A 16,173-nucleotide genomic window follows, 5' to 3' on the forward strand; every position below is an offset into this window, starting at 1 on the left:
GAGAAAACAAGATCTGTGACTGCCAGACAAGGAGGCTTAGCGGAAGGCGTTTATTCGGCGAGCGGCGTACCGGCCGAGTAGACCCAATCACGATGATGATGATTATGTTTGAAGAATGAAGATGATGGTAATCGGTTATGGCTGGGAGGTGATGATTATCAGTGCGCAGAAGGGGAGGATTAGGATTGAGCCGACGACCACAGTAAGTATATTTATACTATACAAAACACGCAAACTTGAACTGCAGTCAAAGCATTTATGGCATTTTTGTAAGGGTCAGTCGTAATGCATGGGTACTGAAATCGACTTGCAGTCCATAAACTTGGCTTCGATGGGCATCCTTGTATGTTTTACAGTTAAACCTGGATATAACAAAGTTTACAAAAGCGAGCAATTTTTCATAACATCCAGATTTTGGTTACATGCAGTTTTCGAGTTAAAGCTAGCGTGGATGAAGCAGAAACGAAACCAGAATACTTGACCTCAGTGAAGGTGAACTCACCCTTCAAGGATTTATCTCACAATAAAAAACTGCGTGATTTGCGCCTGCCGCTTTCGCAAGAGCTTAGGCACAACAGGGTGCTCCAAAGAAGATAGGTCGCTTACCCCTGTATTTACAAACGTACCTTAAGTATCATGTCTGCGTTTTGACTCTTTTGGGTTACAAACCTGTTTCAAGAACCACACTTATGTTGGAAGGGCGCCTTTTCGCAACCTTGATTTCCTTTTTCCCACACGAAATTGTTGAGAGAGTGCTCGTGAGGAGATACTGCACCGGGAGGCGACGGAATTTAAAAATGCGAACTTGTCTTGCAAAAGAGAAAACCTATCGTTTTCTGGCAACAGGACTCATAACTGGCGAACCGACACCGCAGATAGCATTGAAGACCCGCGACTACACGCCGAAAGGCAGGCCTAGCGCCTCAAAACGTAACTCTCGAACCGACACCGCACTTCTAGGTGGAAAGGCATGGTAATTTGTGGTACGGGCGAAAAAAGCTGACTGAGTGCATATACTTTATCGAAACAAAGATGGAGGAAAAGGAAGCGGAAGAAAAAGACGAGAGAGGGGGTATATAAAGATTGGAGACGACGCAAGTCGCCCCCCCCCCCCACCCAGAAAAAAAGGGAGTGTAATTACCCTTGCCACCTGGTGTCACGTTACACAATCTCAAGTTGGCGCTACTTTAGCCATAAGATGGCTCTAGCCGCTGCCTTCATCATCATCATCATCACGACGAATTTAGTATTTGGCGATTGTAGACGTTTTCATAGCTGCTGGCTCTTTAACGCAGTGCTAGTATTCGGCAAATTAGTGCATTTTATACTGCCTATTTGGCCATAAAAGTGCAAAAAACAATGGCTGATCAGCTTAGCGAGTTTGTTACATCAAGGTTAGCCGCCCCAACGTCTTCGATACACCGAGGTCGCAAACACATGGACTTCTATGGCGGTTGCAATGGGGAATGGGAAAACTTCGTTAAATCCAGGCATTTGTTACACAGAGGATCGTTACATCCAGGTTTACCTGTACACCTCTTTTAACCTTCTTGTCTGTTCTTAGTTTCCCTCATCACAGGTTGCAGAGCTGCAGCTCTGCTAATGGTCGCTGTGTGCATTGTGCGCGATGTTTGTAAATACAGACTCCGTGACCAGTATGACACACTAGTACATCTTCTTTATTGTTTGCACCGTCTTCCCACCGTTCCTGCGATGTTCGCGGCACTCCAACAACTTCGTAAGTCGATCCTTTGTACAATGAAACATGACTGTCACATTATTCGAAGAACACTTACACACAGGCACACACACGCACACACATATCTACGACATGATTGTCAACGTTAATATTGCTGTCTGCGCGTTTTGTGACCGTCGCGCATTGTGGAGCATATGCTTTAGCAAAGCTTCACGAAATAAAACTGAGTTCTTCTCCAAACATTTCTAGAACGCCCTGTTCACGATTAACTCGTCGTTTCACTATGTTAATAGTATGGGTAGTGAAATAAAGACAGGTAGAACGTATTATATCCTCCAGCAGTGACGCTCGGACATGCTGGGACGTCTTTAGAGCATACCAGGAACATGAATACTCGAACAAGACGTCCTCGCGTGCCCGTCTTTCCCGAAGGCACGTAATTTAAAAAAAAGCCGAATTCTGTTCGCCTTTTAAAAATTTTCTAACACAATAGCAAGCTGATTGTCGTTGGGGCCAATATTTTGGCGCAGTTCGGACATAAATGTAGCTCCTCATCCAATCTGCAGCCTTCTCTTGAATCACTTCAAGTTGGTTTTCATTGCATGTGGAATCAGTTAGCATGAATGACATGTTAGTGTACACGTAAGATCGATGTTGGCAGGTGAACACAACTTAACACGAAGCCGTGAGTGGCGTAACATGATGGCTGCGCGCGAGATGCAACAAGTTGTGGTCGCATATCGAAAACACAAAACACACTCTCGTTTCGCAAGCCCTCGTACAATTGAACAACCGTGAGAAACATTACCTTCAAGCGCATCAACTGAGTGTGCAAAAGAAAAAAAAACGCTTTTATTGTATTCTCAAAGGAACGAAAGAGACAAAGGCTCTACTCGGAGCCGATATTAAAGCCAGGCATGTTAGAGAAGCACTGAGTAAGGCTGGTAGTCGTTTAGAAAGCAACCGCAACTTAAAGCAGCCAATGTCGACACTAGGTTTCTCGATGCGGGAAAAACTTTAACGCTAAGGGACCACGCGAGCGAGGTCTTATGCCAGCGTGATGCAAACATCAGTTAGGTACGAAGATGTTGGTCAAGCCCGTCTGGTATAAACCTTTGCAGTTTCTTCGTTCATATTCCAGAGATTTAATTCCTGAACTGTGCCAGCGACACCAAGTTTGGCGCACTAGACATGCTAATCCAACCTCGCAAATGCAGCACTGTCCAGAACAGCTACGAACCGCATCAAGCTTTGTAGATGGTTTCTCTGATTATTAATGGCGCTTCAAGTAAACTTCCGGGGTCGCATTTCAAGTACCACATTCTGGGGCCGCATTTGGAGTCGGGACTTTCTGAGTTTGTTAATTTTGTGACTGACGAATGAGTCTGCGCAAACTTTTGATGACAATCCGCATTTCTGCGCATGCGAACTACTTGGCTTAAGAACGCAGCCTTCTACGACCTCAGGCTCACTGGAAGCTTATCTTTGCAAGCAGTGATAAGGGCTAAGCATTGTGCATTACACGCTCCTCGCATTCAGGCAGCTTTTGTTCAGCTTGACTTAGCCATTGCGGCACTGGCACACCCGTTAGTGCAAGCAAAGTCAGCTGCCTTAGTCCACCTCATCAGCCGCCCGCTTTCCCATTAACATTTCTGATAGCCTACGGTAAACAAGCTGCGCAACCAGCCTGGCTAGGGTGAACAGAAGCTTTCCAGTAGGCGTTAATCTGTTCTGTTTCTTCGCAGCTAAAACTGCGCTCCCGTTGAGCCGCGCTTCGAAATTTGTGTCAGACGCTTTTGCTTTTTCTAGCGGCCACAACAATCGTTGCGTCATCATCGCTCCACTTCGCATCCACGAGGGCCCAACAACCGGCTCCCTAGCTTGATCTGCCTCATTTGACTGGTTGGTTGATTGATTTTAGGGTTTAACGCGCCGACGCAACTCAGGCGATGAGGCGCGCCGTAGTGGAGGGCTCCGGATTGATTTTGACCAGCTGGGGATCTTTAACGTGCGCCGAAATATACACGGGCGTTTTTGCTTTTCGCCTCCATCAGAAAAGCGGCCGCCGCGGCCGGGAATTGAACCCGCGACCTCGTTCTCAGCAGCGCAACGCCTTAGCCACTGAGCCACCGCGGCGGGTATCTGCCTCATTTACCATTGCTTGTAGAGTAATGGCTTCTAGACTTTGTTTGAACAAGGTCACTTTGTCAGAATCTCTGTGGTTGTTCGATTAAGAGCCGTGAAGCTTCTTTCAGTCTGTGCTCGAGAACAACAGAACTCGAGAAGAACAAACTATTACCAAACATGTAAAAACAGAGCGAATAAAAAGCGGAATAATTATATTTAGCGTTTTTAGTAAGTAACCAGTTAAATGCATACAATAACGCCACTTGTTTTCTAATAATGTGATAAAAGAAAAGAAACTGGCAGGCTTTCTGCTCTTCGGTCGATTCTCAGGTGTTCAAAAACATTACGCAACCCCGAAAAGACCAGCAAGTGAAATTATTAAGGAGAATCAGTTCCAACACGCTGTTTGTAAGAAATAATGTTGCATGAACTGAGGTCGGAAACAACCTTCTCTCCTATCCGTTGCAGAACGGCGACCACACGTTTTCGTGCTCGTGTCAACCTTGAGCTTGTTACTGGTTGCTCTTGTCTAAAAGGCGAACAGACTAAAATGTTAAACACGGGTTGTCTTTTGCCTCATTAATCGAAGCCTACGTTAAAAATTTAGGCTTATATTTACTAACCACCACCAGTGCGCAACCGTCAGAACGCGGAATGCGTATCGCGTCGAAGCTAAATTCGCATCTAGAGCTGACGGGAAGCGGCACGAAATGCTTAGTTTGCGAGCTATGGAAATCATTGAAAGTACAGTGATGAGCGAAAGTTTGGGAACCACGCGAGCAGCGATTTCCAGGCATTTCTATCCTTCAACGCATCCCGACAACTGCTTCGCGTGCGTCAATGATTCCTGAGTTTCCGGACTACACCAAGTACACGCACATGAGCTGTTGTACTGCCGTATATATGCGAGGAGGAATTTTCTGAAACCGCATTTCATGTAGTCTGAAAATTTTTATCCGCGGCTGTACGTCACCACGTCTCTGCGGTGCCCTTTGAGAAGCGTTAGATAATGAGGCAACGTTTTGTCAACGCAGAGCGTATATCGGCATCTAACAAGAATGGAATGTTTAGCTTGGACCTGCTATTTGAAGCACGCGAACTGTGTCGCAGTAACAGTTTTGCAGTAAGAGGCTGCTTTCTAAAATGAAGCCTAATATTGGTGGGAAATTTCTCAATAAGACTTGATATTTAGGTGTCTTTGGTTGAAAGCTTGCTTCAACTGACTTCTGGATATCTTCTCTATGGGTAAAGCTTTTCGCCTCAATATGTATTCGCAGAGTTAACGTGAGGGGCATCGGTAGCGGCCGCCTGAACCATTGCCCCATCAGAACAAGATGCTTCGTGGGAGCCGGACCCTTGAGCCCGCATCAGTTCAGAGGCCGCATCGAGAAACCACGTTTTAACCTTTCCCGAACTTTCTCGTTCCCTTTGGAAATATTTTCGACAGGCTTACGTAACGACACATAATTGCACTTAATTATCTAAAAACGTGGCTGCACAGAGAATCACAATGCGTAAAGTGTGATGCGATCAGACAAGACGTGGCTTGATTGTCAACGGCTAGAACTTCACAGTAGGTAACATTTCAAACTTCAAACAGCACTGTTTTACAGACAGTTACACAACAAAAGAACAACACATTTCCGAGTTTCGGCAAGGGTTAACTATGGCGACAAGAAATGCAATGATAACGCTATAGATACGTCAAGCATTAACATCAACCGACACCTAGCCTGCTACAGGCCTAGATATGTTTATTATGTCTCCAGACACCATGGAACAGTCGTCGTTGCCTTCTCGCATTCCGGAAAACCCCTCTGCAGGCGAGTGCGTCCTTGAACAAAGTGTATAAGTACGAGGGCTCTGTCGACATGCGAAAATATTGCTTAGCAATCAAGTCTCTAACAGGTCCAAAAAGCTGTGAAGATAAATAATACATATGTACATATATATATTATAAGTTATTCGCAGCACCTGCAACACATTGGTTTGCTTGTGCAACAAACACATTCAAACACAGCTGAACAGCGCACGCAAGGGTAGTGTGTGCTAGATATGTAATTTATCTCCGCGCCCAACGACAGCTGCGGAGCAGATGTTCAAGCAACGCGAATAATCGTACTCACCGCTCAACAGGCTACGTAAACAAGATTGCACGAACAAGCGGGAAATGGAGATGTATACAGAAACGCCTCGTCGCGACAAAAGAAAGAGCACGTACTTTAGCCATGCACAAAGAGTGGCGCTCTTTGATCCTTTAGCCTCACAAAGTGGGCAAACGAGCTCGCCGTGATCTGCGCTGTGAGCTCAAACGCAGCCTCAGCGTTGACCTTTCGAGTAATAAATGGGGCTACTTCGATCTGGGTTATTATATACTAGCTATGCATTCATCCACACCTCATTATTTCTTATGTATTCGTTTGGTTTTCTAGCACAACAAACTACGATGGTGACAGTGGCAAAGTTGCACCGAAAATCACATTCGCAGTGAGTCCACCATCACCGCGTGCCATACTTGGCTTCGTGCTTACGAAGTGATGTTGAATATTTGCCTATTTAGGCCGAACATTTTTCATTGCCGGAAAATTTCTTCTAAACTGGAGACGGCTTTTGTGTCGCTCTTTTAAAGTTGAATACACCTGCTAGCCCATTTGCCCACCTTGTGTATGGCATGGCATCTAAAATACGCCAAGTCGACTCCACAGGCATCAGTTGATCTCGACGCAGAGCCTAAACCGTGGTCTTACGTTCGAGTCATCGTAAATGCTAGGCAGCAGTAATATGATTGTCCAGACCCTGTGTGAGCAGGCCTTCGTGTGTGGTTCGCCTCGTCACGGCGTTCGCGGAGATTGATTGTCACCGAACAATAATACGTGCGTCTATATCACTCGGAAGAAGGGAACCACGATCACAGTGCAGTTTAGACTTGATTGTCATTGCGCTTACAACATCGAGATATTCACCACAACGAGCATAGGGAATGGCTCCCATGATAAACTTTCCCAAAAAATACCGACAGCTCTATCTTCACGCGTTGTATACCGTGATTGTCACAACATCGCCTGCTTTGACACAATGGCGATCCGTGCGTCGCGCACAGATTAACACTCTGTAAACCACCTCGCTGCGCGCCACAAGCCTTCAGGCGCACAACCTTCGCCAGAAATCGAGAAGTCGGGGCTCGTATGCGCACCGAAAAGGAACATTTCCGGAAACAAAACGGCGACCACTGATAATAGCGAACACGAAGGGTTAAAAGTATAACCGAAGTTTCGCTTTCCTTCGAGCGTCGTAAATAATAACCATTACCGCCACTGTTTAAACAGCCGTACACGGTACTTTGGCATTACGGCCGACCTGAACGCAGTGCATGCGGCGAGAAAGCGACAACGTGTGTCCACAACGCGGCCAGCGTTCAAAAATTGCCATTATCGTTCCGCGATTCCAAAGGTGGCGGTAAAAAAGAAACAACCAAGAAAACAAAAAACACCTGCTTGTACGCGGACTTTCGTCAGAAATTAGACGCAACCTATGAGGTCAAAACTAACACGCAGCACCCCCCTCCCTCGAAAAAAAAAAAAAAAGAAAAAGCGTACTTGATTGCGCAGGTGTACAGCCTCGGAATGCGAAACAATGATATGAATTTGAACATGTATCCAAAAATAGCAGAATAAAAAAAAACCCGAGGACATTTCTTCTTTTTACCCGTAGAAAAACTACGAGCAACAGTCACCCTGAGTGCACCGGCGACTAACTGAATGCCATCGGACAAGCTCTGCCACTTTTCCGCCGCATGCTCACTACGTGGGTGCAACCTTCATTGCGCATCACAAGAAGGGGGCCTACCTGAATAATCATTCGCGTTTACTAGAGCAGTGTTGCTGTGAAAAGCACTTGTGGGCCTTTTCGCGGAATGGCTTGTTGTATTAAAATTTCTTATAGCCAGCCACATCCTTGAACCTGTGGGGCGTAGATTGCTGTATAGGGCAAATAGTTCATAAAAACCTGGCCGCAGAGACGAGCCACATGTATGCTGCTGAAATTCCTGTCTGTACGGGAGAGAAAATGCTAGTTTCCACATTTATTGCTAGTACTTTGCCTGGAAATTAAATTATTGCGGTCTAAACTTTTGTTATTGCCGCACTGATAATACAAAATCCAGTACAGTACAGCCGGTAAAAGGCTTGTCTATAACACAGCGTTCGTACTCTCAGCCCTATCCTGCCCCGCCGGAGCGGGATTTGAATAAAACTACTGCGGAATTCTGAAGTCTTAGCCCTTCGCTTTTGCCTCCGACTTGTTTGGAACGAGTATGTTTCGGCAGTTTTCGGATGTAGCTGGTTGAAGTTGAAATCGCTGTTATAGACAAGCGTTTTACCGACTGTACGTCACTTTGTCATCGCACTAGACGCTACAGGGCGGTAACTTGGCAGATCATAGGTGTATCCATAAAAAAGACTTTGCAGAATGAGGCAGATGCATTTGGGCCGCCTTGTTTCGTTACCGAGATGCTTAATTTTGAGATCGCTAACGCTGCACTTGACGCGCCGGGAAGACAACGCACAACTTCGCTTTATTCGAAAACTGTTACGTCGAAAACAGCTAGGAAATAAAAAAATGGCTGCAATACAAAAGTCTAAGCGAAGCCAACTATGAATCGATGGTGATGTGCCCAACAGCAAACCCTAGCAGCCTACGGCAACTTAATACGGGGAACCACTTCGTAGTAGCTCTGCTAATAGCGCGACGCTTACAGGGGCTTGAAAACCTTCAAATTTTCTTTGTGCCCGCTCTTCCAGCAGCACTGGGCGTTCGGCTGAGCTAAAGTTGCCGAAATTGGGCTCAACAATCTCCTGATCGACGGTTTCATCGCCCGAAGCAAGGCGGAGCACATGGTTGCGCTGCTACACATGCGATGCCCCCTGCTAAATGAATTACCAAGCTCCATAGGCACTAACCCTAGTTTCGGTTGCCTTTTTCACAGGGTCGCCCTATGGATTGCCTCTTTTTCACTACTTCTCCCAACAACTCCGCGAGTCATGGGGAAGCGAACGGGTAATTCAAAACCCTCCCTATTAAACTAAACCTTCTCGGCGGTGGGAGCGCCGTTTCCCTTAGAACAAGAACATATATGGTACACAAGACCAATTAGAATTAGGCAAAGTTGAATGTTGTGTTCTTGTCTGACACCCTATTTTCGGAGATCACAGACAATCTGGGATACGTAATGTGTGCAGACAAGCAGCAATGCTGCATCTCGAAATTAAGAAAACATATGCGTAAAAGTAAAAAAAAAAAAAAAACAGAAAAACCATTCCTTCAATGTATCTCGGCGGATTCTTTGCTGAAATATTCTCCTGACCGGCAGTAACGCTAAGGCATCCTATACAACTCGAATTCACAGTAGTCCAGAAGTATCAACAATAGCGTGAAAAACGTAGTCGCTCGGGCGCACGATAACGAGTGAGCAGCGTTTCGTTTTAACTGACTCAAACATCAGCGAAATACTAGACTCACATATGGCGTAAAATGTCGTGGTATATCGTGTACGCTAAGCATTATTGTATTCGCAAGTGCCTTTCGGAAACGCCATTCAGTGTATCCCGACCATGAGGAAAAGCGCTACCGTGAGCTAGATAAGAGAGTGTTTTAGCTCCCGGACACCAATAGGCTAACTGCGCCAGCACGACTCGGCAGGTTCAGCGCAAAAACGAAAGCTACTGACCATGCGCGACCATGCCCGCGCGGAAACTGTAACTGTCGCTATAAAATGGCCCCGTGAGGCTCAATCACTCTCGTATCAGCATGGCACTGCAACTTTTTATGGTAAGCTTTGTTGATGCTCAAACAATGCTTGCGATACGGATAAACCCCCTCCTTGAGAATATTTGGCGAAGGCTAGACGTTTGTTGGTTCGCTGGTTTGTTTGTAAAAAAATGCCCCAACATCGTGACTCGGGGACGCTTTACCTGTGTCAGCGCTCTTTGTTACCATGAGGTCATTACACACAGTATATTTAAATGCCTGCCAGGCGTACTGCTTTCGTCTCCTATTGTATGAAACAATGCGGCATTGACATCAGTGGCACAATTTTATGTCAGTAATAACTATGCGATGCCGATGACTCATCTGTTTTTCATCTTGCTGTAGCACACACCAACACCCTTCGTATTTTGATGTCCAATATTTCATTAGGATTTCGCTAACGCGAAGCAATTTCCTGGCTCGATATTAGTTTAAATGCGAGGAAGGGTACTTGCGTTATTTAATATTCTTTCGCCATCAAAACTGCCCACGGCAATTCATATTTCTACCCCTTTTCCGCAATTATCTTTTTCAGGGCCACTCTACCTTATCTTCTTTTTGTATGTGAGCAACACATTTTTCAATTGCAGAGCTTATTCTTTGGCGTAAGTAAATGCTAAAAGTGACAGTGATGCGTCTCTTTCTGTCGGAGGGCGCCTCTCGCTTGCAGCCCCCTCCGTATCCCGCACGTGTCCTACCCCATCGATTCACCCCAATTGGGTAGCGATCCCAGCCCTGTTCCGGAGCGTGGCCGAAGCCGGCTTGTGGCGCGGCGGGGACAAGCACGTACACGTACATCGAAAACGTGGAAGGAATGGGGAATGTAGCCACACCAGCACATCAGTGGGGGCGAGAGGAAGGTGAGGGGGATGCCCGAAGCAGGGCGACCTGGAACCCGTGCGTCTCCGAGGCTCGTCCGAACCCCTGCCAAGCCTAGAGCTTGGTAGTGTCTTCAGATGAGAGCGCGCCGCCTCTGTCCCCCAGCGCCAGCGGCGGAGGCTGCGCCGCGTTGGCGGCCGGTGGCAGGCCGCCGAAGGGCGACAGCGGGTCCGGCCCGACCGTGGACTTGGTCGGGAAGCCCTCGACATCTTCTTCCGGGTGCAGGTTGAGCGCCGGGTTGACGCGGCCGTTCATCTCAGTCTGGTAGCTCTTGACAAGTCCTCCCGCGTTGAGCACCGTCATCTCGCCCTCGTGGGGCTCCTGGACCTTCATCACGTCCTCGGGGATGTTGACCACGCAGTGAAAGAAGTCGAAGCGCGCCGGAATCTTGCCACTCTCGAACAACCAGCTCATCAGTAACGAGATGGCCACCATGCTCCCCAGGCTCGTCAGCATGGCAAGCGTCCGGAAAGGGAACAACTGGCCGTCTTCCTCGTTGTAGAACGGATACCTGGGGAAGGAGAGGCGGCACCGCGCTGTGGTTTGCGGCCGAAAAGGGGAAACTGACTGAACGCAATGCGAAAGCAATACTCATTTATTCAGCTAAAATTACTGCCAAGAATCGGAGTGGGCTTACACGGGCTGTACTTTACAGTGTTTGTATGTATGTATGTATGTATGCATGTATGCATGTATGCATGTATGCATGTATGTATGTATGTATGTATGTATGTATGTATGTATGTATGTATGTATGTATGTGTATGTATGTGTATGTATGTATGTATGTATGTATGTATGCATGTATGTATGTATGTATGCATGTATGTATGTGTGTATGTATGTATGTATGTATGTATGTATGTAGGTATGTATGTGTATGTATGTATGTATGTATGTATGTATGTTTGTATGTATGTATGTATGTATGCATGTATGTATGTATGTATGTATGTATGTATGTATGTTTGTATGTATGTATGTATGCATGCATGTATGTATGTATGTATGTATGTATGTATGTATGCATCGCATGTGGTTACACTAAGCGCATGTATAGCGACCAATAGACCTAGGCCCGCTTGCTCGAAGCCCAATAAACCAGACCTATTTGGGGTCTTATGTTCCGTAGGCTATAAAACACTTTCCGGAAATTTATAAGACAGCGAATAAGACTCTACATAAGATTGCAATAAGACTGTGAATAATCCTGCTCCGAGCAGTCTTATTCACAGGCTAATCCGCCATCCTCGGTAGGTCACCTCACGCGACGCGGCCTCTCTGTACCGTTTGCAGTGTACGCTCTCCCCTTGCTTTCCCTTCGCGAAAGAGGCCCTGCGCAGGCGGCGGGTGTCAGGGGCACGAGTAATGAACCGGTGGCCTGTTTCGAAGTCGTATGCTAAGCGCCGCGTAGCAGACGGTTTCGAAACAGGCCACCGGTTTATGACTGATGCCCGGGCACCCACCGCCTGCGCAGACTCTTTCGCACAGCGAAAGCATGGGGAGAGCGTACACTGCAAACGGCACAGAGGCCGCGTCGCATGATTTGGTCAGTTACAAGGGCCATTGCTCCTAATTCGTAATAGTGTTCACATAAGCCACCAGATGGGCCAAAGTTACACAATTGTACCGATAATGGTTCAAAACAAACGCTCGCTCTTGGCCGGAAACGCTAAAGCGACAGTATTTTTACCCCATTTCACGCTCTTCTCTAGGGGCCCCTCCCATGCGCGTCTAGGTACCCGCTGTCCCTATAGACTTCAATAAGAGCGCTGTCTAACCTAGCCTGTGGGCTTTCTGGAACGCGCACTAATGTGAATCTTATTCGCGGACTTCGCGGTCCGTGAATAAGACTGCCAATAAGCAAGTTTGTTCGAGCAAGCGGGCCCTGGTTTCAGCTCCGATTAAACGGGTCATGCAGACAAAACACAAGTTTGGTTCATTCGAAAGATTGCCTCCTGAGAGTCATCCTGAGACCACTTTTACCGCACTTCGCTCAAAGCAGCTACAAAATTAGGAAAAAGGAGAATGGTCATGCGATTCACTAGCTCATTTCCCGCACTAGAACCTATGATGTAATATGCGCAGCTGTGCGATTGGCTGAGGCCGGCAAAAGCAAACGCAAGTTAGGCAGGGCTTATAAGCTATGCAGAACGAGCTAAGTTCGCTTAAATGTCATGCATATTCATTTTATAGCAGGGGTAAACAATCGAAGTTACGAAAGTACACGTAAACATAAAAGCACCAGTGCGTACTGCTGTTGGTACTGCACCCACTATGCTTGTTATAACTTGCACAGCAGTCCGGCGCTTTGGGGTTGTTTGACAACACACTGGCCGATTGGCGTAAGCGACATTTTCTTACGTGACCCTGTTTGTCGAGCATACGGAATGTTTCACGTTTCCAGCCGTAACAAAAACAAGCCATGTGCAAATACGGTCAGAAACAAAGCTAGGGCGGACAGCGGTCATGGCAGTATTGTGCGCAATATCTGGAGGACTGACTGTAAACAAGAGGTTCCGTAGTCCGCTACAGACTTAACGGCGTACTAACGTTCGCTTTAAAACGTGTACTTGTTACGTCGTCGCAGACGTCCCGAAACACACGATTTGGTGGGAGAATCGAAAATTTAACTTAAATTGGTTAATTTCTTAGTGAATAAAGTATCGTTTGCTACCGGACAAGCGTTGGGGCACTATAAAACACCAAATCTTTACAATAAAGCAAACATATTTTGTCTACATGGCGCCTTCAAATTTCAATCGTGCGCTGATTCCCAGAATGTCGCGCAATTTATCATCAGACGAGGCATTAATGAGGTGCGTCACAGTGAGCGCAGAGCCTGGAAGAGAAGCAAAACATGTGGAGGTTTTAACACAATTTGAGATATACTTGCCCTGATTACCCGATCAAGAGCGAAACAATAACCAGTGTAGGCAGAACCGGCCACTTTAAGCATTCCTTTCACTTTGGGAATTATCATTCGGAATTACAGACAACCCTTCGCCAACAGTCTGCCTCAGGTCCCCGCTACCGCGCTGCAGTGATATATCGCCAGGTCTGATGCCTGCCAGGGAGCCACTGATGGCGCAACATCCGGTTGGTACCTGATAACGGCCGGTAGACCAAGTATGTCCTCGCCGCCCAGGCCACGTAGGAGCAAGCCGACGATGTAGGCTCCTAGGGACCCGTACGTATTGCAGTGGTGTTTCATGTACACAACGGAGACGAGCTGCGGGAAGAGGATAACGTAGACAAGGTCCGAGGACAGGTACCAGAGACCGTAGATGGACTTGACGGTCAGCGCCATGGCTGTGGCCATGGCGCCCACGAACAGGATCGCCACCCGCATCACCCAGATCACCTCACGTTCTGAGGCCTGCACAGATGCCGGAAAAGAACGCTGCCCTCAACCAGACGACTAGTCTACGACAATCTCATAACTGTGGCATTCGGGACGCGGTGTGGCTTGCTTCGTATTTTTACTACGGAGGCAGTCGTGCGCAGTGAAGTGAAGAGCCTCAAGGAAGGCCGGAGCATGTTAATGTAGCCGCAATGGGACTTATCAAGAGTGATATTTTCTGGTTTTCAGTTTTACTTGACACTTTCAACTAGGGGAAAAATAACAGGCCTGGCAATGCCATGGCTGCATATAGGTACGTGGACTTAGTGGAGGCACCGTTGTATTATTTTGTGGCGCAAGCTACACTGGCCGAGGTTGAGCAGTTTCGCGTGGCTCCTGAAGAGCCGTGCTGCGCATGCGCGAGGAGCAGTGACGTCTCACGGGGCACAGCTGGAGCGCCGGAGCCACCGCCGCGATTTGATTGGATTGGATTGGATTGGTTTGGAAATCGCTTTAGCAGCTGTAAGCCTTATAATCAGGTAATCCTAGACAACCAGGAAACCTAAGAATAACCAGCTGACTTTTACCTCACGCTACGTATATCCTAGCATAGCCGAGCTAAGCCACTGCTAATTTTTTCCCTCGAAATTTCACTGACTTCTGTTTGGAAGAACCTTTGCTGTCACCGAATGCTTCTACTGCTACAAGTGATGTACGTCACTCGTTGTTGTATGCTCACACGTGGTGAGCAACGTTTTTGCATTTAGGGGAAAATAAAGAGGACTCACGTGATGTCGATTTATTCCATCACATAGTATTTTGCTCCCCATCTTGAATCGTAGACGTTTGAATCGTAGGTTTGAATCGTAGACGTTTCCCACGATAGGATTTTATCCGACTACCTCGGCGATAATGTCTCCTCATGTCAAAGCAGACTTTCTTACCAAAATGTACTAGAGCGACATGTGACACTGAAATTGTTCTCCAGCGTGGAAGTTACGGGAAGAGTGGAAATTCGGATTAGCTTCTCAACTGGTTTGGATCCAGTGTTAGTGAAAGTACGTTAATGTCTGGAAAACGCCAAGACAAACGTTTTTATATCAATATAAAATAAAAATACTCGATGTCTTCCGGATAAATTGAACAACAAAAACACATTTTATAAAGAGAAGAAAAAGAAAGAAAAGAATACGTTCTTTCTTTTGTCTTTCCTTTCTTTTTTGAGCAGAAGGACTACGTCAACACACTTCGTCTCTGATTCTACTGCGCCAAGCTAGCTATTAAAGAGCTTTACCTTTTTCAAAAACCCAAAAGACAATATTTTTTCATCCGAAGCCTACTTAACCGAAGATAACCGGCACGTTGTTCGTTTACTGCCGCTGTCTCCTAATGGGTAGCATAGCTCGACAGAATTATCTATCTATAGTTGGCCGCGGTCTTCTATCGTAAGACGCTCAAGCTGTATCGCCGTCGCCGCGAGTTGATCCCCCTAACATCGATGATGACACTGCAGCTCTAGTTCCCTTTACGCAAATTCGTTCACTAGAGCATGTAACGTCTTCCGACGGTCGTAATATTCAGTAGCCGCGCCACTATAACTCTAGTACGCCCTCACACAGTGATGTTCGATTCGAAGTAGCAGTACTCCGAGTAATTTTCGAGCAAAATAGCGGCCATTTTAACACTTCGACTTGTATAGAAGAGTAAGCGGACCTGGACGGGCAGTTAGAATTATTAGAAATTTCGAAATAATACGAGGTCGATTAACAAACTTTCGCTTTATATACACCCAAGCGGTAACACGTGTATATTTCGATGTTGTTAAATGTTTTCAACTGATTAAAAAACTTCGGCGGAGACGGAGACAAGCCTGCACTACCCCTACCTTATCAGAAAATTGTGTGGGTCACTATCATGTGGACGCTTGGAACAAATTCTTCGGTGATTTCCGCAAAGAAACAGAGCAGTCAATGTCACGCAGGCACAACTCGGGTGGCAATCAACTTCCATTCGTATACTGCCACATTGCGATATCCCCGTGCGGGAATTAACGGGGAAAGAATGAAAAGAACCGCTTGATTTAAATTTCACTTTTTCTGATGCCTTGCAATACGGTGGTTGTTTTAATTAATGTGGTCGAGCTCCCACCCCGAGTCTCTCCTTGATAAAACATTTTGGATCACGGTGGTCATAGTCCGTTTTAGTTTAAAACGCTAGCGGGGTGTGAGCATCTTGAGGCCAGCTATGCCTTGTTCATAGAATCTCGGTCTATTTTTGTAGACTGCAGCGAGTCTTGAACGACACAGCATGAATGGGGAGC

At 46.6% G+C, this 16,173-nt stretch overlaps 1 protein-coding gene across 2 annotated transcripts in view; it reads right to left on the minus strand.

Annotated features, from left to right (window-relative positions):
- Positions 1 to 1,660: 1,660 nt before the first annotated feature.
- Positions 1,661 to 16,173, minus strand: part of LOC144145976 (high-affinity choline transporter 1-like) — a 118,761-nt gene continuing 104,248 nt past the window's right edge. For both annotated transcript variants that reach the window (XM_077677861.1, XM_077677871.1), the window contains exons 9-10: positions 13,618 to 13,889; positions 1,661 to 11,021 (exon numbers count right to left, since the gene is read on the minus strand). In XM_077677861.1, the coding sequence (XP_077533987.1) occupies positions 10,565 to 11,021; positions 13,618 to 13,889 (729 nt within the window). In that variant the 3' untranslated portion in view covers positions 1,661 to 10,564. The remainder of the gene's footprint in view (positions 11,022 to 13,617; positions 13,890 to 16,173) is intronic.

This window comes from Haemaphysalis longicornis, unplaced genomic scaffold (assembly GCF_048455015.1).
Source record: "Haemaphysalis longicornis isolate Haplotype H1 unplaced genomic scaffold, Haemaphysalis longicornis Haplotype H1 scaffold_1, whole genome shotgun sequence".
Taxonomy (NCBI): domain Eukaryota; kingdom Metazoa; phylum Arthropoda; class Arachnida; order Ixodida; family Ixodidae; genus Haemaphysalis; species Haemaphysalis longicornis.